This window comes from Lonchura striata, chromosome 15 (assembly GCF_046129695.1).
Source record: "Lonchura striata isolate bLonStr1 chromosome 15, bLonStr1.mat, whole genome shotgun sequence".
In the NCBI taxonomy this organism is placed as follows: domain Eukaryota; kingdom Metazoa; phylum Chordata; class Aves; order Passeriformes; family Estrildidae; genus Lonchura; species Lonchura striata.
The window spans coordinates 3,783,174-3,808,622 of NC_134617.1; the positions used below are offsets into that span (position 1 = coordinate 3,783,174).

The 25,449-nt window shown below is 46.8% G+C and overlaps 1 protein-coding gene across 12 annotated transcripts in view; it reads left to right on the top strand.

The window, feature by feature from the left end:
* Positions 1 to 2,657: 2,657 nt before the first annotated feature.
* EBF1 (EBF transcription factor 1) overlaps positions 2,658 to 25,449 on the top strand; it is a 268,667-nt gene continuing 245,875 nt past the window's right edge. For 7 of the 12 annotated variants that reach the window (XM_021530735.2, XM_021530737.3, XM_021530731.3 and 4 more), the window contains exons 1-6: positions 2,659 to 3,579; positions 4,896 to 5,052; positions 5,353 to 5,416; positions 5,617 to 5,672; positions 14,578 to 14,651; positions 21,311 to 21,379. In XM_021530735.2, coding sequence (XP_021386410.1) covers positions 3,446 to 3,579; positions 4,896 to 5,052; positions 5,353 to 5,416; positions 5,617 to 5,672; positions 14,578 to 14,651; positions 21,311 to 21,379 — 554 coding nt within the window. In that variant the 5' untranslated portion in view covers positions 2,659 to 3,445. Of the gene's footprint in view, positions 3,580 to 4,895; positions 5,053 to 5,352; positions 5,417 to 5,616; positions 5,673 to 14,577; positions 14,652 to 21,310; positions 21,380 to 25,449 lie in introns of all 12 variants that reach the window. The other 5 variants (XM_021530733.2, XM_021530734.2, XM_021530736.2 and 2 more) reach the window with 2 other exon arrangements.

Here is a 25,449-nt window from a genome sequence, read left to right on the forward strand (position 1 = left end):
TTTATTCTGTGTGGAATGGAGGGAGCATTTAACTCGGGCTTTGCAGGGACCCCTCACTGCAGCGTGCCCCAGTTTGCTCCTGCAGCAGAAGAGGGAAGAGCTGAGTCCCAGCCCTGAGAACTCCCCTGTGGCAGGCTGTGCAGCTCTGTTTGCCATACTGAGGGAAGGATGGACCCAGCTTCCCACAGGAATACGCTCCAGCCTCACAGCAGGCCTGGCAGGGACCTGTGTGCTGCTGCAGTCCCAGTGGGGTGGTGCTGGTCCAGAGAGCAGAACCAGGCAAGGGGCAGAAAGGGAATGCTAAAGGCAACTAGGAATTCTTTAAAATCAAAGCCCCAGCGCTCCAGGGTTGGCCTCTGCAGGGTGGATGGAGCACAGAAGTCTCCTTGCCTGCTGCCAGCTCTCTTCCTTTTTTTTTTTTTTTTCCTTTTTTTTTTCCAAAGTCCTGACTTTCTCACTCTCACCCTGTTTCCTTTCTGCTTTTCTTTCACACTCCTCCTGTGAGGGTCGAGCCAGCGTTTAACTCTTTCATCCTTATAGCAATTTATTTATTTGCTTTGCGACTGCCCGTAAGCCCCAGGTGGGGCATCTCCCCACCAGCCTTCAGCTGGAGCTCCCTGTGTGCTGGGCACAGAGGCACAAGTCTCGTGTGAGGAGGAAAAGAGTGGAGAACCTGTCACTGTTAGTGCCGTGGCTGGCTGTCCCTGCCCGGTGGAGACTGCAGCTGGGATGCTTTTCCCTTTAGCATCCTGGAAAAGGCATGGAAACGGTCCCTGATCCCCTGAACAGATTTGAAGGACGAAATCTGCCAACTGCTCAGTATATTGATTCAAATGCATTATTCCTCCCTGGGCAGATCCCTGCCCTGGGAAAGGAGCAATCAGTGCAGGTGCAAATAGCTTTTAATTGCAGAATGTATCTCACCATGGAGGCATTTAGGCTGGATATGATACAACTGATACAGCAGCAGCCGGAGGAAGCCCAATGAGCCCGAGCTCTGCAGGAGCCAAACTGCTCCTATGCCGTACCTACGGCGTAAATATTCATGTGTGGCCGTGTGTCCGTGTTCTTCCACATCTCCCTGAGCTATGACACGCTAGCACCGTGTCAAGATTCAAATGGCATCTTCAGGGAATGTGAAAACTTGCTGTCTGTGACAGTTCCTGTGCGAGGATGCAGAATGCTGGCGATGTGGATGTTTTGTGTGTGGACTCGCCTGAAGCCAAGGATCGGGGGCAGTTTCTCAGCGCCAGCGAGGCTCTGGCAGCGGGCTCTGTGCCCGCTTCGCAGTCCGAGCTCTCTTCCCGAGGCTTAGCTGTGTCCCAGGCGGCTGTGCCACACAAAGTGATGTACAGGTGGTTGGGAGAGGGTGCTGTGTAGTTGGGCTGCCGTGGGGTGCCTCTGGAGCGGCAGAGTGGTGCTGACAGACGGCTCTGGCTGCTCTCCAGGCCCTTAGCTGCCTCCCGGCTGGGGGATGCAGCCCGGGGGGCTCCGCTGCCCCTCTGCAGCCCTGGAAGGAGCGGACAGCAGCCGCCCGCCCTTGCACCCCCTGAGCAGCACCTCCCGCCCCTCTGATCGGGGAGAGGGACATGAAGGGACACGGCAGCAATTCACAGATAGCCCAGACACTGCAGAGCTTGCCCTCCGCGCTGTGACATCGCCGCGGAGAGGGCGAGGAGCCCGGCGCGCCGGGATGCGCAGGGTGTTGTTCCATTATATGTGCAAAGATGGGCAAGCCTGTGTTTGGGGAGGCATAACCCAGACTCTCGGCACAGAGAGCTCCTTCCGCGGCAAGAGCCCGTGCGAGAGACGAGACGGGAGCGGCTCGAGCACCGAGCGACTCGGGCAGGGGAAGGATGGAGGGTGATGCGGGGACAGCGGAGAGACGCGGGACTGCGCCCGCTCGGCCGCGCCGCAACCGGCCCGGCTCTTCCCTAGCGAGGACAGGAACTGGTTTTATTAGAATTATTATTTTCCCTGAGAAAACAAAAATCTGACTTCTTAGCAGAAAAAAAAAAAAAAAAACCCAAACAGAAAAAAAATAAAATAAAAGAAAAAAGAACTTCCACGGCGAGCTGTCCTGTTCGGAAATCGCGTTCTTGTGCCGCAAAGCAGCGCACGCTGCCGGGAGCGGGGCAGGAGCCGGCCCGGGCGGGGGATGCCCCACCCGCGCTTCCAGCGAGGGACAATCCCGGGCTCGGGCACCGGGCACGGGGCATCCCCAGCTTTGCGCACGGTGGGCAGCCGGGCGCTGCCGGCGGATCCCGGGGGCAGCGGGGAGGGCTCGGCCACCCCCGCGCTCAGCGGTGCGGGCCGCGGGCCGTGCGGGCGGTGCCGAGGGCCGTCCCCGGGCGGCGGCGGGCCGGTGCGGGGCCGGGCAGCCCCGCGGGGCCGTGCCCGGCTGCCCGCGGCGCTCCGAACAAAGGCGCGGCCGCGCCGCCCCGGGCCCGCCCCGCCGCCCCGGGGCAACTTTCCCCCGGCCGGCCGCGCCGGGGCGGGGCTATGCTAATGAGGAGGCGTGACCCCGCCCCCTCGGCGCCGCTGCGCCGGCTCCCATTGGCGGCGGCGGAGCGGAGGCGGGGCGGTGACGCGATGCAAATGAGGGGGCGTGCCCGCGGCGGCCCCGCCCCCCGCCCGCCGGGGCTGCGGGGCTCGTGTTCGGCGGCGGGGACAGTCAAAGTGGCTCCCATAGGGAGAGACGGCGAGTCCGCCCGGCGCTGCGGGACAGGGAGGGGGCACGGGGAGCCCCTGGGTCTCCCTCCGGCCGTCCGTCCGCGCCGCCGCCGCGGGTGCGCCCCTCTCGCTCCCTTCCCGGCGTGCGCCCGGCTCCGGCAACTCGCTTCCTGCGCGGCTGGAGGAGGGAGGAGAGAGGAGAGGAGCGGAGAGCGCTTCGGCTGGGAGAGGAGAGAAGAAAGAGGGAGAAAAGAAAGAAAGAAAAGAGAGAGGGGAGAAGGGGGGGGACTTGCCTCTCTTGTCACTGGAAAATGACACTTGATGTAGCAGAGCCTGCCGCAGCTCCCGTTCGTCCTATTGTTTCTTAAACTGCCATCTGAGATTTTTTTTTTTTTTTTTTTTTGCCTGCTGCCATCCGAGGGGTGTCTTCATACAAAAGGGACTTCAAGTACTCCTCCGGCTTGCGAGCGCTGCGACCAGCCCCCAGCACCCCGCCAGCCCCTCCAAGCACCCAAACAAACTGCACACGCAGCAAACAGCAGCAACAAAACCGGGCTCTGATTGCCTCTGGATTTTTTTTTTTTTTTTAATGTGCGTGCCTGTGTTTGCTTTCTCCGACTTGCTTTGATTCCAGCGATCAGCTGCAGAGAGAGAGAAAAAAAAAAGAGAGAAAGAAAGAAAAAAACCCACATATAACAGTCCGCCTGGCGATTTTACCACTTTTAAAAATTTTTGAATAAAGGAGGAAGATTTGCTCTGTTGTTTCTGATTCATGTTTGGGATTCAGGAAAGCATCCAGCGGAGTGGGAGCAGCATGAAGGAAGAGCCCCTCGGCGCGGGGATGAACGCGGTGCGGACGTGGATGCAGGGAGCCGGCGTCCTGGACGCCAGCACGGCCGCTCAGAGGTAGGCAGGCTCCGCGCCCGCTCCGCGCCCGCGCCCCGCTCCGCGCCCCGGGGCGCTCCCCGCCCGCCGCGCTGCTCCCGCCGGCAGCGCCTTTCCCCCCGCGCCAACAAAAACCCGGCTCTGGAGCTCTGCTACCAGCAGTGAGTTTCGCGTAGATGTCGCCAGTTAAATATTTATCCCTATTGTCCCGTAGGAATGACTTTTTATTAAATAATGATAACAACAATAAAGAGAGTTTCGCTAGGTACCGATAGGTAGGTTTCATCTCTCTGGCTCCTTGTGTTCGCTCGGAGGAAGGAGTTTTCAAAACTATGTTTGTTGCTGATTTAGTCTTAAAATCTTCGAATGACACTTTCCTCCTCCGGAAAGCGGGTTGTGCACGGATGTATCCAAAATATATTTCTCTACCTCGCTTTCCTATTCTCGTCAGAATCAGCAGCTCCCCTTCTTCTCCTTCGATAAGTAGGGAGTTTGCAAAGCGTACTCCAGGAGAAATTTAATTTGAAGTCCCTTTGTAAAACCACTGTCTCTTATCTCAGATTTTAAAAAAGAAATCCCTCCAAATATAAGATGGTTTTGACGAAGCTGCACCCAGCCTCGTTTTCTTTCTTATTTCTCCTTCTTCCCATCCTCTTCCTGGGGAAAAAACAACCCAAACACGAACCAAACCCTGATGCTGGATTCGCAGCTTGAGCCCTGGAGCCGGCATCATCCGGCATCAGTTTAATGTTGACATCTCCCAGTGTCTCCCATCTCGCCCTGCACCCCCCCCTTTGGAGCCCTCTAAGGAAGGGAAAGTTTCTGCAGGGACAACCCTGAAATATTTGAAGTTGTCTCCTGGGCTGGGTGTTTACCCACCGCTCCGGCGCGGGAGGAAAGGCTCGCAAGATAAGGCACATGGGCGCTGGTGTGACAGCTCCGAGCCGAGTTTGAGAAGTGGCAGGACCGATGCCGCTCCGCGGGGCAACGCGCCGGCGGCTCTGAGCGCGGCTGCCCCGCCATGCAGGGCCGGCTGCGGGCGGGCACGGCCCCCGGGGAGGGCTGGTGGGTACCGGGCCCGGGCTGGGGGGGCTGCTGGGGGCTTCGGGCTCGCCGCAGGACGGGATGGGGTCGGGGCTCCGCGGGGTTCGGAGCTGGAGTATTTCTCCGTGCCCAGAGGGAGAAGCCCCGGGGCGGCTCGGGGGAGGAGGGATGCTCTGCCCCGGGAGGGCCCAGCCGGGTCCCGGCGGGGGAAGGCACGGGCCCGGGAGGCGGCTGGGGGGTGCGTGAGGCCGGCTCGTCGGAGCTGCCGCTAACCCGCGTGTTTCTGGTCCCAGCGGAGTGGGTCTGGCCCGGGCTCACTTCGAGAAGCAGCCGCCTTCCAACCTGAGGAAGTCCAACTTTTTCCACTTCGTCCTGGCTCTGTACGACCGGCAGGGGCAGCCCGTGGAGATCGAGCGCACCGCCTTCGTGGGCTTCGTGGAGAAGGAGAAGGTGAGTGCCCTGGCGCCCCGTGGGGGCTCGGCCGCCTCTCCGGGGCCCTCCCCGCTCCGCTCCCTCGGGGCCGCGACACCGGCTCGTCCCGGGAGCCTCCCGGGCGCCTCAGTCTTCCGCTGTCCCGGAGGGCAGCCGAGGAGAGGGTGTCCCCTGCTCCCTCGCTACGCCCGGGGCAGGGGACAGGGCTGAGAGCTGCCCCATCCAATCCCCGGGACCCCCGGCGTGCGAGTGATGGAGAAGCTCCATTGATACTGTTTTCCTTTTCCCTCCGGCCTCCCGTGTCGCCTTTGACTTCAGGAAGCCAACAGCGAGAAGACCAACAACGGGATCCACTACCGCCTGCAGCTGCTCTACAGCAATGGTAAGGGCTGGGAGCCCCCGGGGTCGGCCCCGCGGCCGCAGAGCCCAGCAGCGCCCGGCTCCCCCGGTTCCCCCGGTTCCCCTCCGCTCGCTGCCGGCACACGGGCGGCCCCGGCAGGCCCGAGCCCTCGGGCGAGCCCCGGCGCGCTGCCGCCGGCCGGCCCCGCTCCGCTGCTCACGGGGGGCTCTGCCTTCTTTCAGGGATCAGGACGGAGCAGGATTTCTACGTGCGCCTCATCGACTCCATGACCAAGCAGGTGGGTGCTGCGGGCCGAGCGGGGGGCGGCAGCCGTCGGGGCGGCCCCGGGAGCCCGAACCCGCCCCCGCGGCGGGGCCGCTCTGCCCGGCGGGGCCGGGACGGAGCCTCCGCCTCCCGCGGGCACGGCCGGGCTGCGGGGCGGCCGCGGGTCCCCGCGGGACCCTGCCCGCTGCCGGGCTGCGGGGGAAAAATACAGGCGACCGTCCCGCCGTGCCAGTCAGGGCTGCGGATGGTTTTGCCGCTTAATTAATAAGAATTAACCTCCGGCCCCCGGCACGAGGCGCTGCCCGGCGCGGGGCTCGGCGGTCCGGCTGGCCGGAGGAGGAGCGGCTCTATCGCGACACGTCCGCATGTCGGGATAGACCCAGAACCGCGGCGCGGGCAGCGGCGAGCTCGGTGTCGCACTCGGGGAGGGCAGCAGGGCTTGGCAGTGGATTAATCCTCATTTTAAGCCCGTTCTTAAGCCGTCCAAACAGAGTAATAACGTGCGTGCCTACCTGTAAAAAATACTTTTCTGTTTAAAACCGGTATTTTTACAAAGCGACTATCTGAGCAAATCGATTCTCTCTCCTTTCTTTTGTTATTTTTTTCTTTTTTTTTATTGTTACTCTGGCTTTTTTTCTGCTTCTCTCAAAATATTTTTCTGTTAGAATATGTTTCTTTTAAATAGTTGGGAGCGCTTTTGAGCCTTTTCGTTCTTAAAATGTGTTTCTTCCTCTCCTAATCTGTTTTACTTGTTAAAGAAAATGCTTAAATTTTATTTAAGAAAAACATTAAGGGTTTTTTTTTTTTTTGTACCGCTAGGAAACGTCAGTCCTTGTATGTTGTCTGCAGGGACAAAACTCTTGGCTTGTATTTGGGTTTCTTTTCTACAGCAAAACATAAAGCTCTAAGGGCTGAGTTTGTTTTACAAAACTCTCTTTGATGGTCCCAAAACATCTTTTCCTGCTATTGAAGACTGTCTTTCAACAGTAAAAAAAAAAAAAAAAAAAAAAAAAGGAAAGAAAAGAAAAAAAAGGAAGAAAAGAAAAAGAAAAAAAAAGAAAAAAATAGAAAAAAGGAACTTGGGTGAATTTTACTAGACAATCCACTATGCATCTGAACTCTGTTATACTGTACACTTCCAAACAGGGAGCCCGTTCCCTGTAGGAATTAAAACAGCAGCCACATACCCTTCCTCATAAAAATCCTGGAAAGCGTTTGCTGTCATTCCCTGGTTTTCAGGCACAAATTGGCTAGTTTGTGTTAAAAGTAACAAAATATTCCTGATATATGAACTCTTTTTAGTCCTTTTGGAGCTTGTGTATTTCAGTGTAGATCGTGTGAGAAAGACTATCAATAAATATTATCTTTAAATAGCTTTCCTATCGTTACGGAAGTGCAGAAGCCTCTGGTCATAATCCTGTTGAAAACAGAGCCCTGAACTCATGGAGAGCAGTGGATTCAAAATAATTTTCTTAACAAAGGCATCTTGCATATGAAGAGTTCATCCTAAGGCACTGTTTGACCTCTTGGTCTCTCATTATTATCAAGTCATCAGAGGGTCTTTGGAGAGAAAGGGGGAAAAAAACCCCGAGATACAGTTTATTTGTAAGACCTACCGTGTAGCTTTAAAGGACGCTCACAATGAAGAAGCAGGAGAAAAAAAAAAAAAATCTGTCTGATTTCAGGAAGTCTTAGAAAAACAAAGTTAGTGCAAATTACAGATTTTGGGAAAAGTGCGGTGGGGAGAAGCGAGGATTTTAGAACAAAAGCTCTCTGAGCTTAGATTAGAAAACGGGGAGCGAAAAGCTGTTTTAGATGCAAACGTGTTTGCTTACATATTAATTTCATGTCTGTAGTTTCTTTAGGCATGACTATAATTGCTTTTGAAAAATAGGGCATTGTCATGTCAAAACTGTGGCATGTGCCGCTCCAAATTTTTTTGAGGGCCAGATGCTAAATTCTCCTTCTTTTCCTTTTTAAATACTTTCTTTTCAAAAGTGAAATTATTTCAGAGTTGGGACCGCATCGGTTACTGAATGCTTATTAGGAAGTGAAGTACAACACATGACAGAAGCTCACCCAAATGTTGAATATATAATTTATATTTTATGACAGTGAATTATATAGAAGATTCTCAAGTAACTTTCAAATCATCAAACTGTAATTAAATATTGCAAAGACTGTCTGAAAATTCTTTAATTTTTAATGAAAGTTAAATATATATTGTCAGTCTACTTGAAGGTGTAGTATTTTAATGCATGACGCTCAGAACAAATTGGATAATGAAATGATTACTTTTAAATGAAACTGTTGCAGAAGCATACACGTTTCAGCTGGCAAGTATCTGCTCAGTCCTCACACACGCACATTCACACACTCGATAATTGTGAATTCCCAGACTGAAATTACAGCTACTCTGAGGTTTCTGGTGGCAAATTAAAAATCCCACAGAAGCAAAGCTTGAATGAGTTAGGTTCCCCAGATCATACAGGAAAGTATCTGTGGCTTTTTTTTTTAAATATTAATTTTTTATTATTATTTTTTAATACGGACACATCAGATTTAAATATATTCTCTTTGTGTCACAGTTACAAATTGCGAGGTTTTGTACCGTTGCAGATTATTAAGTTAGGTAAGATAAAATAAAAGCCCTTCTGCAAATCAGACCTGGATTTCTGTGCATAGGATTGCTGCTCAGAGATTTAATGTGAGCGTCCCATTAGCAGCATGTGTTATAGCAGCAGGTAGGCAGGGCTTGGCTATGCTGGGGGCTGTGTGTGAAGTAAAAGAGGAGAAGTTCCTGCTCCTGAGTGCTCCTGCTCTGCCCAAGTCAGGGATTTGTTTGTGTGCTGGTGCCCAGCTGAGAAACTCGTAGCAGCAGTGGTGTCCTGGGTGGAACAGAGGCATCTCCGTGCCATGGTGTGTGTGCTGCCCTGTGTTTCTCTGTCAGCTGTGGAGCAGGATGGGGCTGGATTGGAGAGTGGCACTACTGGGCAGCCAAGAATTGTGTTGGGAGCTGCATCCAGGGCAGAGCTGTGCAGGAGCTCGGGCTGCACGGGCACTCCCTGGGAACCGGGACTGCCAAACGGGAAACCCAGCCGGGGTTGGTCTCAGAGTGCCTCGTTTTGGGGTGTGTTTGGGGTATCACACTTGGACTTTGGTGGTGGTCCTGGAGGAGCGCTGGGTGAAATGGGGATTACGTGGCTTTCGGGGTCTCGCCGAGTTTCTAAAACGCATCCCCGTCGCTTAAAAATTGTAAATGCTGCACACAAATAATTCCTGTGGCAGAGAAGTTCTTTCCAGTTTGGGCAACAACATTCGGTGTCAATACTGGCTTAATTAAATTTTCTTTTATGTTATATTGGCACCTCATTTTTTGTCAGGATCACATTCCTAATGCGCTCAAAACCCTGTAGGACCCCAAACTTTATAGCTGTTGCTTTCTGTAAAGCAGCAGCTCCTCCTGCAGAAGATCTGCCTCTAACAATGATGCATTTTAAAATTGCCTGCAAAACGTGAAATATGTCTGCTCTAATAAAACTGGAGTTTTTAGGCAAGTCAAGGGATTTTAATATGTTTATGGAGAAGAGATGCCTTCTATTTCTTCAGCTGTATTTTCATAAAGTTGAGGCATTTCACTATTAGGAAAGATGGAGGAAATAAATCTGAAATACTTGTTCCCCACCCATTTTTCCTTCAGCTGTTCTCATCCATAAGATATAACGGATGCTAATATGGCTCAGGCATCTTAGGAATCATAAGTTTTGCTCAATGGCTATTGTCTATTGCTGAGAGCCCTCATGAGTCAAAAATCTTTCCTTCAGACTTAAACACTGTTTATATTTGGATTTTTTTTTCAGAGCTATAACTCTGGATGCAAATGGTTTTTCTGTTGACTTGTCTGTCATTCTCTGATGTCTGCAGATATTTGATCAGCTCTATTCTGTGCATGGCATGGCCCTTCTCTGGCAGCTACACGCATGGGAAAAAAAAATGTTATCAATAAGTTCAGAGGAGCCTCAGCAGACTCGGAGAAATTTCACACAAACATAAAACAAAACCTAACCCCTGTGACGGGGAAAGTTTACATTGCACCAGATTTTAGCAGCTTTCTTGTGCCTTTGGTGAGATGTCAGAAGCGCAGGTGATTTTAATTTTCTTGTACAGAGAGGAATGGAGAAGTTTGGAATTTGCATGCATGATCAGGACCTGTGTTTGGGAAAATGTAAACTCATCACAGTGGAAAATGTGTTGTTTGGAGTCTGAGGGTGAAAACAAAGCTGAGGATTTTGGAGAGACTGCCTGAGCCAGATGGCCTGGTGCATTCCCAGTCTGGCAGCCCAACTGCTCCCTCCTGTATAATATACAGCCATTTGTTCTGGGATATTTACGCTAGAGCTGTTTCCATGTGAATGTTTGAAAACCATTAAAAATGAACATATTAGGAGAGATAAATTTATTTAATTTGTGTGAATACGTCGATAAGCAGGCTGTGAATCAAAGGCAGAGGCAGACTGGATAAAATAATTAGATGCTTCTGAATTGTGTGTGGAGAGGCAGAGCAAGAACTCCCTGTCCTCGCCCGGGACCAGCTCCGTGCTGCTCGTCCGGGATAAACCTCCCTGGGATGAGTCGAGGTTTTGCCTGGGGAAGGGGTAAAACCTCGGGTAGCTGAGGGTTAAGGATTCAAAGCCAAATAAATGTAATTCACAGTATTTTCTCTGTAGATATATAGTGGATACAAGCCTAATCCTCTCTGGGTGAAATTCTGGCCCATCTGAAGTCAATTGCAAAGCGCCTATTGAATTCGGTGGGGCCAGGATTTTATTTTCTCCCTGTGTGTACAGCTGTAAACGTCATTCCAAATCATTTTAGTTCTGTTTTGGAAAAGACCCTAATTTTAATGAGTTTTCCCTTCTCTTTTATTTCTGTAAGGGAGATATTTTGTTTTGTGAGGCAGATGGAATCTGAAAGCAAGTGGATTTACATGCACGTTGGTGATTTCTCTCCTTCTCTTACTCTTTTAAAATCAAGGCCCTGACATAACTGGGTAATATAATGACCATGATCTCATTCCTTCAAGATTGTTTTTCGTCCAGTTCTGAAAGCAGGATTGCTTGACTGGCAAACTGACACCACGAGACGATTCTGTCCTCACTTGTACCAGCATAAATCTGGATTTATTCAGGAATGGTTAAGGACAAAATCAGTCTCTGTATTTTTCCAGTTTGTTTGACGATTATTTTATTGCTTTATCTTACTGCGTCTACTGGGGAAAAAGTAGATTAAATGAGAACTGTAGCCTTGACTTGTATATCGCCCCCATTCCTTTTCATTTTTTATTTCTTCTTATTTTTTTTTAATAATGAAGTCTGTCGCTGAAAAGTTTAGGTGAAATTTTGGACGTACTTGACTGTGATGTGCTCAACGCAGTAGTTTTTATTTGCTGTTAGGCAGTGAATTGAATTAGATTTAAGTTTCTACGCAGCTTCATTTAAATAGAAGTGAGGAAGTCTCATATTTTTGACAGAAATTTTTCGGGGCCAGATTTTGAGGTCTGTTTGTGCATGAGTGACTGTTACTCACTGGGACTTCTTGCAGGAAGGTTACTTGGGTGAGTAACAGCTGGCAAAATGGAAGATTAATTTTGTGAGGAAATGTTTCAGTTGTTCAGGAGAAGAAACGCTATTTTCAAGTGCTTATGAATTACCACCGAGTTAAAACGACATGAAGTAAACAAAAAGAAAAAACCCAAAGTCTATAATTTTGCATTTCCTTTGCCGGTGTTTTGTTGTGCAACTCTGATGTGTATCTGCAGGCTTATTTTTAGCTCTGCTGTGGTCTAAGTTTATGCACTGTAACTTTCACTTTGTCTCTCATTAATGTGATCCCTATTTGACAAAATCACGACGACGTTAGTGCGACAGGGAACCCTGACTCAAAGCCTGTTTCAAAGCCTGAACTTAAAACCCGCATACTTTATTTAAAAAAAAAATCAAGATATTTTTGTTAAAAAGAGCAACTTTTCAAATCCAAGAGTTAAACATTTTCACAACATTAACGTAGTGGACCCTTCCTGTAAAAATACTTCTGGCAGCTCTAACGATCTGAAACTTTAGCAGTTCCTGTTTCCTTTTTGAAACTAATTGTAGAATTAATGCTTCAGAGCGGCGCGGTTTGCGCGGCGGTCGAGTATCTGCAGGGCTCTCGGGCAGCCATTCATGGGGGCAAACAGTTGGTGCTTCACACAAGGAAATTGGGACACAGGAGTGGGGAGATGGGGATGAGCTGCCCAGAAATGAGCCCAGCGCGTCCTCCCCCTTCCCAGAATTTCCTAGAAATTCCTGCAGGAATAGGGTAGGCAAGAGGAGCTGCGTTTGACGCGGAGAAAACAAAATGTGCACGGGTGCAACTTCGATAATTGAATGCAAATAAAGTGAGAAGCAAATCCTTAACGGGGAGGCAGGCAGGAGAATGTCATGCACGCAAAGAAGGGATCACTGATGCTAAACACAACAGACAAGGTGATTATGTACCACAGTGTTGACTCTGCCCGTTCATTATTGCTATTTAGTTGAGTTATTTAAGCAGCTACCTGGAGGTTAAGTAAGCACAGAAGTGGGAAAGGGAGAGGAGGAGAGAGGGCAGGGGGAAAAAAGAAAGTAAATTTTGCGTTCTGGTTTGTCGTTTCTAGCAGTTCTTTGGCTCCACTGGCAACAAGCTAACCCATCCTGGGTAAATTTATTTTAATATTTGGAAGTATGAGAAGACCAAGCTGAGTCCGGCAGCCCTCTCCTCCCATGTCACGTTGTGATTGTCTGGAAGTGACAGGGGGCTGGAGGTGTTTGCCCCCACTAGAGGCCTCAGAAGTACTCTTTTCCCTCCTGCTCTGCATTCTCAGTAGGGAGATTATTTTTTAACTGTTGATGAAGTCCAAGTCGTGCCATGAGTTTCCTCCTCTCCTGGCCTGTTCCATTGCCAGGTGGAACCTGATCTGGGGTTTTCTGGAGTCTTTGCAATGTCCCCGCTGACTGACCCCACCAGGTGTCAGCCATTTACTTCAGTTCTCTGGCTTTGCCTGGAAGAAGCTTCTCCCCATCTTCCCCATTATTAATGCTGGGAATGAGGCTCCTCTGAATTTGTCCCACCTCCTGCTGTAATCCATGTAATTCCATTTTCCAAGGCTTCTTGTGTCTGTATCTCTTTTGGGCACTGATGTGGAAGTGGGGGTTCCAGCTGGGGTCAGGGGGTTGCTGGTGTCTGTGCTGGGGGGGCTTTCTGTGCATCCCCTTTTTCCCAGGGCTGGGTTCACAGCTGTTGTCCCTCACTGGTGGAAATGAGGGGGCAGAAGCCAGGTGAGACCCTGGGCCCATTAGCAGCAATTAGTGGCAGCCTCTGTTTTATCAGCTATAAAACCCCAGCCCAAGGGCTCTCAGGTTTTAGGGGAGGAACCATAGCAAACCTGAAGTTAAAAAAATTAAAACTGCCAAAGGTAATGCAGGCCCATTCCTGATATTATTTATGGAATTATTAAGTAATTTTATAATCCATGTTATTAATATTGTGTGTTACCATTTAAATTGTGTAAGGGTCAGTGCATGTGTCTTCAGATTTGTGTGTGTTGAGATTTGTGCCCATTCTGGAATATCACACTTCTTGCCCTTTGTGGGTTACATTTGTAAGGACTGGAAAAGCAGTTCATTCTATATTAAGGTAACTTACTTTTCTGTCAGTATTTTCCATGCTTCCATTTCAAATTGATCTCATTCCTTAAAATGTGTTTAAACCATAGAGCACACTTCTTAAATTTCAGTCTCTATTTTATCGTTAGCTCTAGGGAGACCCATCTCAGATGTCATTTTACCTGCTGAGTTTTTCCCCACAATTTCTTCTCTTAAATTCTGTGCTTTAGAGACTGAAAAGGTCACACCAGGCTCAAGGGTAGTGCTGATGCTCAGATGCAGGGGTGGTTATCCCTCCAAGCCTGGGGCTCGGATCCCAGCTCCGGAGTGCCACCCTAAAAGACTTAGAAACCTCAGTGCCAGCAAACAATGCTGTTGCAAGGGAAACTCCCCTCTTGTTTTGCTGCTGGGAGGCTGGTGGCTGGAAAACATGACTCTGTGGGGCTGAGATGGAAATCCTGTCCCACAGGGGCTGTGAACACCGACCCAGCTCGTGGGTAACGCTGATCTCTCGTTGCTGGTGGGAGCAAACGTAGACTCCTCTTGAAATGTGAACACACTGCCTTTCCACAGCTTTAGCTCAAAGGATTCTCTCTGTGCTGTCTCAGAGTTAAATTTCTCAAGCTTCTTGATGATCTGTTTGTTTTGGTCTCCTCTGCTCTGGTAGGGCCTTCTCCTCACTTATTTATATCCCTGTAACTCCGGAGGTGCTCTCTGGAAGTGCTGGATCAGGAGGTTCAAGGGAAGAATCAGGCCCAGGCGCTTTCTCAGGAGCTACCAGGAAAATGCCTGGGCTGTGCAGCTTTTGTAATTAAAAATGCATGAGCTCTCTTTTCTGTCTTTTTTTTTTTTTTTTTTTTAATGAATAGGACCCAAAGTATACCAAGCCTTGCTGCTTTTTTTTTCTTTCTTTCTTTCTTTTTTCCCCCCTTCCTTTTAATGCTATTAGGTTTATATTTTATTCTGAATTGAAAAGAAAATTGTGGTTGTCTTGACTACTAAAAAACCCCATCCTACACACTGCTGGAGAAATGTGCAACAGAGAGGAGGGAATTTAGCTGTACTCAGCTTGTGTTGTTTTACAACTGCAGGTCTTGGAGCAGGTTTGGTGGAGATGCCAGCTCTCTTTAGCCTGAGCTGTGGTTTGTAACTCGCTGAGACTTTGCTTATCATGACATGTTTTGATTTTCCCCAAACTCAACATCATGTACAACTAAAAACGTGTTTTATTTCTAGGCAATAGTATATGAAGGCCAAGACAAGAACCCAGAAATGTGCCGAGTTCTGCTCACGCATGAAATAATGTGCAGGTAAGAAATATCCCTCTTCCAGTTAATTAGTGATGAGAAGATGAATCTGTCTCCCAAAATCTAGGTTGAACCTACAGCTATTTTCAGACTTAAATTTGTCTTTCTTGCATTAAACAATCCCAAAATAACACAGTTCGGTGTGTGTAATTAGCAGCAAGGTCTCAGTTGTCACACTAGTTTTCAATTATTTATAAAGAGTTATTCTTAACAGAATGCTGCTGGTTTTCATTTAGACACTTCAGCCCACAAAAGGTCTCCTCACCGAAATTAACAGTCTATTATAGTCTTGTAGCAATAAATGTCTCTGCCCCCAATTCCCAACAAAAATTCCTCGGCAAAATGACAAAATAGTATTTTTTTTTTGGATGGACATTAAGGAGTGAGGTCAGGAGGTTCTTTTGTCCTGGTTGCTGCTCATGTGGGGTCCCCACTCGGCCACTTCTCTGTGCAAAAGATGTCTTCTTGAACTTCTTTAAACTTCCCCGTGCAGATTTGAGTCTCCCCAGTGCTCCTTTGCCCTGCTAGGGCTCGGTGACTTTAATTCAGTCAAATATCTTCTCCCCCAAACTTCTGCAGCTGCTTCCTTCTCTGTTCTGGCTGGTTGAAGTAGGTGAAGCCTCCTCTACTTCCTTTTTACCACAGCCCCCTTCTCCACCTCAGAGAGCTTGACCTCACAGTCTCATTAAAGTTAGTGGGTGTTTTTTGCATGTCTGAAAAGATCATTTGTTACATGTTATTTGATGGCAGAAAATAATTCCCTGGTGGAAGACGAGGCATTCTTGCATAAGCTCATTGTTACAATCAGTTGTTTTAAGACTGTAAAAATGCCATTGCATGCGTTGTAACTTTTACAAAACACATTTACTAAAAAGGAGTAACTTGAGGGTAAAAACTAGTACCCACTTCTAAAAGAATAAACTTGGATGAGGGTTTCCTGGCAGGGGAGAGTCTTTGACAAAATACTCAGATGGAAACTTCTCTGTTGGTTGATTTTTTTTTTTTTTTTTTTTTAAATTCTTGGGATCTGCATGTCTTGTCCTCCACTGACAGCTCCTCCTGCTAAAACCCTGCTGGGGGTAGCATCCCGTGATGAAGGCAGAGGAGTTGCTCTCCTTGCTCTGTCAGCTTGGGTGAAACTCTTTACAACACTCCCCCTCTCAAATTCTTCCTTGCAGCAGGATTTTGGGGCATTTAGTTTTCTTCTCTTGCTTTTTTAGGCTGATTCTTTCAGGAAAGACATTGGTTTGCTGCTCCAAGAGGTGCCTGAGCCTCGTTGCTTTGCTGAGGACTCCAGGCCACTTCTGCCTTTTCAAATGGAATCCCAGTCATGTTGACAAGTTGTAATTGTCCTAAAATTCATTGGCCCAATTAGCGCGACTTTCACACTGGATACCTAGCTAGGAACAATTCATGGAAATATTAAAGGAGGCCCCTGACCTGATAAGACTCAAGTGCCTTTTACTTTTCTCCTGTAACAGACCAGTAAAACAGTGGGGCTGGGCACATGAGTAAAATTAAGCACATGTTCAAGTACCTGCAGTGTCAAGGTCTGAATCTGCCATTAGTCCTGGGTGATGTGTCCTCCTGATCCTTAACCAGCAAGGTCTGGTGGTAGGAATGATTCACTGAGCCAGAATCAAACACTTTAATGAATTGATTTCCCTACAGATACTTCAGAAGCATAAAGTATAAGAAGTAAATTAAAACTTTATATAGTGGGCTGAGTTTTAACCAGAAGACTAAATGTCCACATCACAGATTTATAGCCATTCAATATATTTTGGCTGAGACAAAATTATTTCTGTTCTGGGAATGTGGAAAGATGCACAGTCATTCCCTTTATTAAAACACTTTGCACTTTTTTTGTTTTTAAAATTCACTGGCTCGGAAGCTTTATTCTTCTCCTCCTATTTATTTACTGCTGGTACTTGCTTTGTGTTTCATGGCCATAAGGTGGAGGAGTAGAAAAAACCCAAACTGCCTGTAGTAGGCAAATGTGTTCCTGACAGGGTGGGGGAGACATATCCAAATTTCTTACAGCTCATATTAGATATTTCCCATTTCCTTTGCTGCCCATACGTGTGTAAGAAGGTGCTGTTTGTTTACCAGGCCGCTTGACCCTATTGCACAAATCTGTCATCTATTGTGCTGCTAACACGTTTTAAATTGCAAATCTGATGCTCTTTAGGGGTCTAGAATGGGAAAAAATTCTCTCTCCACACCATTCTGTTTCTCTTGATTTCTTGCCTGTTGTAAGTGGAAGTTGGGATGTGCTGAATTTGCACCAGGGGTGCAAATGCAGCCTCAATTATAAGCATAAAATTAGAGTCTGTTCCCCATTAATCAGCCCAGCTAATTGCTATGCACTACCATTAGCCATATGGTGTGAAAGACAGCTTGCTCTCCCTAAGATGAAATTTCTTCATTTCAGACATGAAATAGTGAGGGCTCTGTATTTTAAAATAGCTTGTTTTAGATATTTAATTTCTAAACAACTTTCAGCAGTGCTTTCTATCAAGGCTAACTGCACAATAAAACTTTGCATTTATGTGACAAAGCTGGGTATTTATAGTGTACTACAGCTACAGCACGGAGGAGACAAAGAATTCAAATGTGTAAGAGAGTCCTGGCTGTGGCAGGAGAGCGAAGCTGAGGCTTGCTTCAGGTAGCTGTTTATTTCAAAGGATTTCATTGTGTTTTGTCAGATATAAAAATCTACACTGTTGGTGAAAATGTTAATAGCTGGGGAGAATTCACAACCTCAGTGGAATTTATTAGTATTGTAGGCAGCATGGGGAGGGACATCTATAGTTAATATTGCCTCAACAATTTCCATTATGAAACCTTCAGTGGCTTACAGCTTTGCCAAACTTAAACTGTTCTGGCTGAAATATCCTTTGCAGGGTGTCAGCCTCAGGGTGACTTTCTTTGGAAAGTTTCCGCTAAAATGGTTCAGTGATTTCTGAGAATGAGGTTGGAGTAAAAGATGGGTTTCGTCTGTGCAAAATAAGATCTTGCAGCTGTTTTGGCAAGGGGGTCCCACACCTCCATGCTGCAGGGTGAGGAGCCTGTCTGGGGCAGGGGCTGTGCTGATGGCATCACTGGTGGGAGGGATCCCACCTCGCTGGGACCTTGTGCAACTTCTCCCAACCCTCGCTGGCGACTCGGTGGGGCCTGGCAGCCAAAGTCTCCTTGGTGCTGGCCACGGGCCACGGGTCCCTAATTCCTCATTGTTCATTGTCCCCGGGATGCAAAAGCAGGGGCAGGGCAAGGGAGGGTTTGGGGTGCAGACATTGGGGTGAGGAGGCTGCGGGCAGAGATCCTCAGGCACGTGGAAGGGAAGAGGAAGAGGAGGATGGGCAGCAAGGAGACAGGAGAGCAGCAGGTCCCCAGAGGCTTGGGGCAAGGAGAAAGGCAGCAATAAAATCTGGAGGTGGTGGTGGCCTGGGGAGGAGGAGGAGGATAGGGATGGTGAGGAGTTCAGGAATGAGCCATGAGGATGGCAACAACAGCAGCGGTGTGCTCGGAGATGGGGTGCAGGAGCATGAAATAATGGGAGGCTGCATTACTACCAAGGACTATTGGTTTTAAAAACAAGCAAACCCCACAAATAAGTCAATTTTTGTAGGCTTCTCCTGTGGGCCAACATGGCACTGTGTCCCAGCCGTGGCTCCTGGCCCCACCTGGGGAGAGGTGTCATGGAAGAACAGCAAAGACAAGTCCTTGTCCTCCTGGCTGCATGGAGCTGGCACTCCCTGTTTTCGCACAGAGCCTTGCTGGGAGCTGGAGGGTTTCTGAGTGGTTTGGAGAAGCTCCTGGGAATTTTAAAATTCTTTCAGGGAAAGGAGAAAGGGTGCTGAATATTTAGGAACTTATTTCCAAGTGCTAAGTAGGCACTAAAAGCAAAGCTTTTGAGGGAAATTGAATTAAAAGCACTTTTAACCAGGTCTGAAAACTCAAGATCTGTGTGATGTTTTAATTCTCTGCATAGAGTCAAGAGTGAAGAGACCGCCAATTCTGCTGTGGCAGGGGGGAAAAAACACAAAAGTCAAATTAAATTTTAAAATAAAATTCTCCAGATCACGAAGGAACATCAGGGCCTCCTTTCATGCCAGAGAGCCACTGGATGGTGGGATGTGCCAGCCATGCAGCCCTTCCACATCACCCTCAGGTTGTGGTCAAGGAGTGAGGTCTCCTACTGTCTCTTGGGACTATTGGGGTGCACTTTAGGGGAGGTACCCCAGTTAAGGGGTCACCTGAGGAGCAGGGAAGTGTTTCCTCTGCTCTCAAAGCTGGATTGTCCCCACTGGTCAGTGCCTGATGCTTGTGGCAGGAGGTGAGACCGAGGTGTCCCTGTCCCCAGGTGCCCGTGGCTGCCTCTCCCCCTGGGTTAATGCCCTGGGAGGGTACCAACCTCTGAGCCCCGTGGTGTGTGGATGCTGGTATTTGCCCATCTCGTGCTGGGAGCCTGGGAACCTTTGCTTCCCTGAGTAAGTGTGGCAATTTCTGTCCCTCCAGTCTGCTGGGAGAATGTCAGGACTAGCCCTGATTCACTTCAGTCATAAGAACTGCATTGTCTTAACTTGTGCCAACTCTGTTTCTAATTACATTTTAATCATTTAAAAATGATTAGCAGTTTTTATTGCCTTGTTTGTGGGTAAATTTTCTCACCCCACACATTCTAGCTGCACTCCAATGACAAGTCCTTTTATAGGCAAAAAAGCCCCTGAACGTCCCCATGACTATTTACCTACAGCATATTTTATTCCTTCCTAAATTTTAATACTTTCAGGGTGCCAAGGCTCTGGCATTTTCTGGTGGATCAATTGTGGTATTGTGCTGTAAAATTAAGCAGTTTTTTTTGGCAATCCCAAACAATGTAACTTCCACCGAAATGAAGATACCGCACATGTGTTAACTGTGAAAAGTTTCAGCCCTGAATAGTTGCCTTGAAGCTTTTTGTGGTGAAAAGAATTATGTATTTTCCTCTCTTTGAAAACAAAATTACTATTTTTTTTTAAAGCCATGTTTAAACAGGCTGTTTTTGTAAAAGGCCCCTTTTTTGTTATCTTTACTGTGGTTAGTTGCTTTATTGCTAATCTTGGTGGGTAACTGTATATTATTCGCTTCTATTGTTCAGCAAAACAAGAGAACCTTTGTCATACTCCCAACAAGGCTATTTATATAGCATGGCACTTCTGAGGGCTTCTTCCTGTCCTGATGTTCTCCCACCTTCTGGGGAAAGGAAAATAGTTCATCTGAGAGGGAGAGTGAGCAGTGGTCCCTCCTGACAGCTGCTGAAATACAGGCAAGCTGCAGGTCTCTGGGATGCCACTGGGAACAAACTTAGTGCTTTACAAAGATTTGGTTGTGTGTGGTTGAGGCTGACCAGAAAGTTTATTGAACCTGGGATGTGCTCAGGTCTGGCCAGGGAGAGCAGCTGGGGTGGTCCTCACTGCCTGACACTTGGTGCCATCATGGAATGGGGTCCCTGCAGCTGCCCAGGCTTTGTCCAACAGGTCCCTGGGGTCCAAGAAGGACTTGGGAAAGTCAGGAACTTCTTGATTTTTAAATCTTTTTTATTTCTTGAAGCCTTGACTTCAATAGGAGAGTTTCTGTTAAGGGACATCAACAAAAAGGATTTTTCCTTGTGAGATGGGGGCTTCCTCCCTGGAGATGAGTGGGTGGGTGAAATCTAAAGGCTTTGCTGACCTTTGTGGCTGTGATTTGGTCTCGTGGGTTTAGATGGGCAGGTGGGAAGAGCAGAGCAGCTCCCTGCCAGAGCTCCAGAGGCACCAGGAGGGATTCCCACCTGGAGCAGGAACGTGTACCTCACCTACAAACTCACCTGCAATATATTTATGCCTCCTTACTGAAAACTACCCTTGACAAAGAATCGTCAAAAACCATCAACTTAACTTCTCTTAGGAAACAATGAGCCACCTTAGCTCAGAAAGAATCCCAGCCTCGAGGTCAGCCATGGAGCAGTGCTTTGGGAGACAGAGCTTATATTTCACATGCCTGCTTTGTATCTGACCTGATGCAGGGCACGAGAGCCCTGAGCAGAGCTCTCCGTGGCATTAGTGATCATTAACATGCTCGGAAAACTTGGGGAAACAGGCGCGCTCGAGCATAAAAAGCTGCTGCTGCTGCTTGCATTTCAGCTTCCCCATTAACACCAGTGCTTCTTACAGGGAGAATAATTGTGCTTTTGGAGTTTGGGGGGGAGGTTTGCCAGTAGCTGGGAATTGTGTGGAAGCAGGAATATCTTGTGGATGTGTAACACAAGCGTTAAGCAAATGTAAAAACCAGGCTCAGCAGGGAAAAATCTGCCTTATTTTGTGTGCCAGCGTCTGCGGGACAACTGTTAAACCCCACAGAAAAGAGGCTACAAATAAGCAGCTCTCCCTGTTTTGGGCAATCCTTGAATTATTATTTGTGAAAGGGGCAAAACCCCTCTCTTTTTATATTTTCCGTTGCTAACCAGCTGTGCAAGAAGTTAAACATGGTAATTAACCCATATGTGACCCAGTACATTTGACTGATTTGCAGGCAGGGCCGGCAGGGTAACTCGAGCCGGCAATTTGAACCCAACATGTTCGTAATGATGATTTTACAGTGTAATGGTCGCACTAAATCCTTTCGCTTTTGCTCTGTAGCCGCTGTTGTGACAAGAAAAGCTGTGGCAACAGAAATGAGACTCCATCAGATCCAGTGATAATTGACAGGTAAGGACTGCTATTGTTTCCTTCCATTTTTTTTTTTCTTCCTCCTTCTCCTCATTATAATGAAACACCTGCCCGGTGTTGCTAATAGGGAAGAATTAGGAGGCTATGCGGATGAAATTTTGGTTTTTTTTGATACTGAATTAGTTGTGCTTTGCAGTTGTGATTGCCTTGGAAGGGCCATATGTGAGAAAATGTAGGGATACTGGAGCGCCCTGCTCTGTGGAGAGCTCCAGCTCTTGTAACTGATTCATGTGCATAAAGAGGAGATTTTTCTTTCTGACTTTCTGTGACTCAATTCACATGCTATGCCAGGGAAGCTTCAGGAATAAAATAATAATAGTTTGTGATTTATGAAATGTGGTTGGGTGCTTATAAATATTTAACTTTTATTTGAAAAATGTTTGAATCATTATCACTTAGCTACTGTAGTTCTGTTGGATGCAATCCATCTACATTTTAAGGCTTTTATTTATGCATAAAAACGGTTAAGAAAATAGATCTGCAATGTAAGGTTTTTTCCCTCCTCTTATTTTCTTTGGTTGGAATACTATTTTGACTGTATTGTCAGTTGATTAATTCATTTTTGCCTGTCTTAATTATTGTGTTTTTAAACAGATCCATATTGCTAATCTGACACCAATGAGTAAATCATTGTAGTACAATACATCTATTCCTGTTGTTCTGAGCCATGTGTTGTTTCTGTTGCTTGCCAGTTATGCAAAATGGTAGCCAAAGAGCCATTTTTACGTTTTTATTGTCCAAATGTGTTGTCCAAAGCCGTGTGGGATAACCAGGGCATTGTGCAGCATTACTCCAGAGGAGTTAAAGGGCCACCAAGCACCAAAAGTGTCTCTCAGGGCTGGGGAGAGCAGCACCCTGCACTGAGCTGTGAATAGGGGACCCCAAAAACACAGGGCTGAGGGCACAGAGCATCTCCTTGCATTGCTGTCTGAGTTATGTTTGCTGTATGAAGTTCAGAGAACCTTCCATGCCAGAGCATCCATTTTATGAAAGAAGGCGAGCTGGGTTTGATGTGTTGGGGTCCCCCCTGAAGAGCAGTCCAGAGCCTGGTGCTCGTCCCAGCTCTTGGATGGGTTGGGTAGGAAAGTGCTTTTATTGGAGGTTTATAGCAGATGTTTTGATTAGCTGTAATAAGTAATCCTGAGAATGTTTAAATCTCAGAAGATATCCCTATCTATTTTAACTAGGCATATTTTCATCTTCTCTGAGCATCAGGTAGCACCAGAGGAAGTGTGTGTGGGGGAAAGCCCCCCAGTGAAACCTGTACAGAGCTGTGTTTTATAAGCATGCTGCAGAGCTGAACACTATAAACATGGTGTTAGAGTGGCATTTTGAGCAACATGAAAGCTACAAAATTCACATGAATTTTTCATTGTACTGGAAAGTGAGATGTTAAGATGCTAATGGCAGGTTTACTGAAATATTTGTTTAACTATCTAGTATGCAAAACTGCCAGTTGCAAATAATTTTAAATTTTGAAAACCAGATATGCTATCACATGCTTCCTGCAAATGAGGAAAATAGGTACAGGAAAAAAAACCCAACAAAACAGCTTTAGCTTCCTAGCAGTGATCCTTTCCTCAGTCTTTACATAAATTGATGCAATAGTTACCAGTTTTGAAGTTTCTTCTTAAAATGCAAGGTAAACACAATTCAAAGCTGATAATACAAACCCTGCCTCACCACCCACACTGAATCACACTTGGCTTGTGAATGGGTTAAGCTTTTAAGTCCTTCACTTGGTTTTAAATTGTGACTTTGATACAGGAGGTTGATATGACTGTGGTTTGAATAACACTTGATTTTGACCTGTTCCTGTGGGTTGCAATGGCATAAGAAATTTGACTCAGCAGTACTGTAATTAGCCCTCCCTGTGTTTTTGAAACAGGATTGTGTTACCTGGATTGCATTAGTGTGGCTTCTATTGTTGCCGCTTCGCATCTGTCCCAGTAGGGTACTTAAAACCTTTTCTTGGCTGGGGCTAGTTCAAACAATTTAGGCCAAGCAAGTATGTGCTTTATACAGTTAGTAGCTTTAGTGATGTTTCTTGTGACATTTATACTATTCATTTTTCTTGTCCCCTTTGGTTTGGAAAAGATGAAGTGATTTATATGGAGCCTTTTTACCTGAAAACGAGTCCTTTAAAACTGTTCTGTGATTAAAATGCCCGCACAAGTCAGGCCATGTGTTTGGTTGTGCTCCATTGTCACTTCTCCATGCACACAGTTTTAAACTATTATGTCAACTGATATGCAAAGCCATATTTAGTTATTTTTATTTGCACTGAGCTTAGAGAATTCATTTACCATTTGGGCTAAAGCACTCCCACATGCCTGATGCTCTGATCAAGTCTTTGCCTATGGATTTAATCTAACTCTTGCATCAAATCTTGTGAATCCACAGACTCTGACCTAACACAGAGTTTAACACAGAATCTATCCATGGGATTTTTGACATATGTACTTACATGGAAATGTTATCCTCTTCTGACAAGTTGGAACACTATTTGGGATTGATTAATTCTCTTTGATGAGGCTGGAGAGACTTGGGATAGAGAGGGCTCTGGCTTTGTGGTGGTTTGGTGAACTTGGAGAAAAGGCTCTTCAGCAACTTCAAAGTTACATGTGTTGTATTCTTCTTCAAAATCTGGATACATGTGAAATCAAATTGTATATTTCTCTTTAATGAAAATGTGAGTTTTAAGAAAGAAAGTCTGTAGTTGTGTTTGAAACAGGATATGACTTTTTTTCTTTATAAAGTTGTTTTTTACTTTGCTCTATTACAGTATCAGCAGATACAGCAGTGAAAGGGACCTAAAGAGATTTATACTCATATAAAATAGTGATTTAAATTTTCTCTGGAGAACAAAATTAGTTTATTATGATTACAGAGCAGTCATCCCAAGGAAGTTTCTTGGAAACCTGTGCGTGTCTGTATCATCTTCTTAGCATAGCCTGTGTATTTTATTGCTAATCCAGTTACATGTGCCGAGATGAAGATCTGATGAACAGGAACTCATTTTAAAAGGGGTATTATTGTCACAATACAAATGCACAATTCCTCCTACGAGTGCAGTGGCAGGGCTGTATTGTAATCACACTTAAAGAAAACACAGAGCACTTCCTGTTATTAAATTAAATTCTAGATTGATTTAACTTTCAAATTGTAACTCATATTTGAATTTAAAAGGTTCGCAATAAAATTCCTGTGAAGAAATTGAATAAATTGTAGTTTTATTACCATTCTGGATATCCTGGTATCCTAACCTTTTTCCTTACAGTTATCTTAGTTCAATAAATAAAACCTCATTAGACTATTCCCATTTCAACGAGTTTATTAAATTTTACAGGAGTAATTAGCATAAGCTGTGCTAATTTTTCTGGAAGACTAATGAGAGAGCTTCCTAATTAGGTTTGCTTTGTAAGAATCAGAAAAGATGATAATGACAAAAGTCACATAGGGGAGAAAGTGGGGCTTTATGTTATTCCTTGGTTCAGGAAAAAGGCTCCTCTCTTGGCACTCTGTTCCAAACTTTTAAACCCAATTTACCATTGTCAGGACCGATATTTAATGGTGTTACCAGTGCCTGCTGGGGCTTCTTTACCTTTTATGGCTGCATCCAGTCAATAGGAGTCCTACTGACTGGTAAAATAGGAGTAGCCACTGCAATCCCAAATATAGTGGCAGAAAATACAGATACCATATATATCGTATATATCCTGCTTGAAATATTGCATGGAAAAAGGGCTGAAACAGGCAGTTCCTGGCTCATCCCAGATTTTGCTTCTTCCCAGAGTACTTGAGCAGGCTGAAAGTGACCTGGGATTGGCTTTGCTAATATTTACCAATAGAGGCAGGACCTGTAGTGAGAATCTGGCCACTTTTGGATTGATAATCTTTAGGTGAGGTAGAAGTCAAGGGGCTTCGTGCTGGAGCTCCCCTGGGAGGGACTCTGTGACCCTTGGTGGCAGGGGATGGCCAGGGCTTCTCCTGGCCCTGCTCTGGTAACACACTGAAGGTCTTCATGTGGCATTTTGGATGCAGTTTGG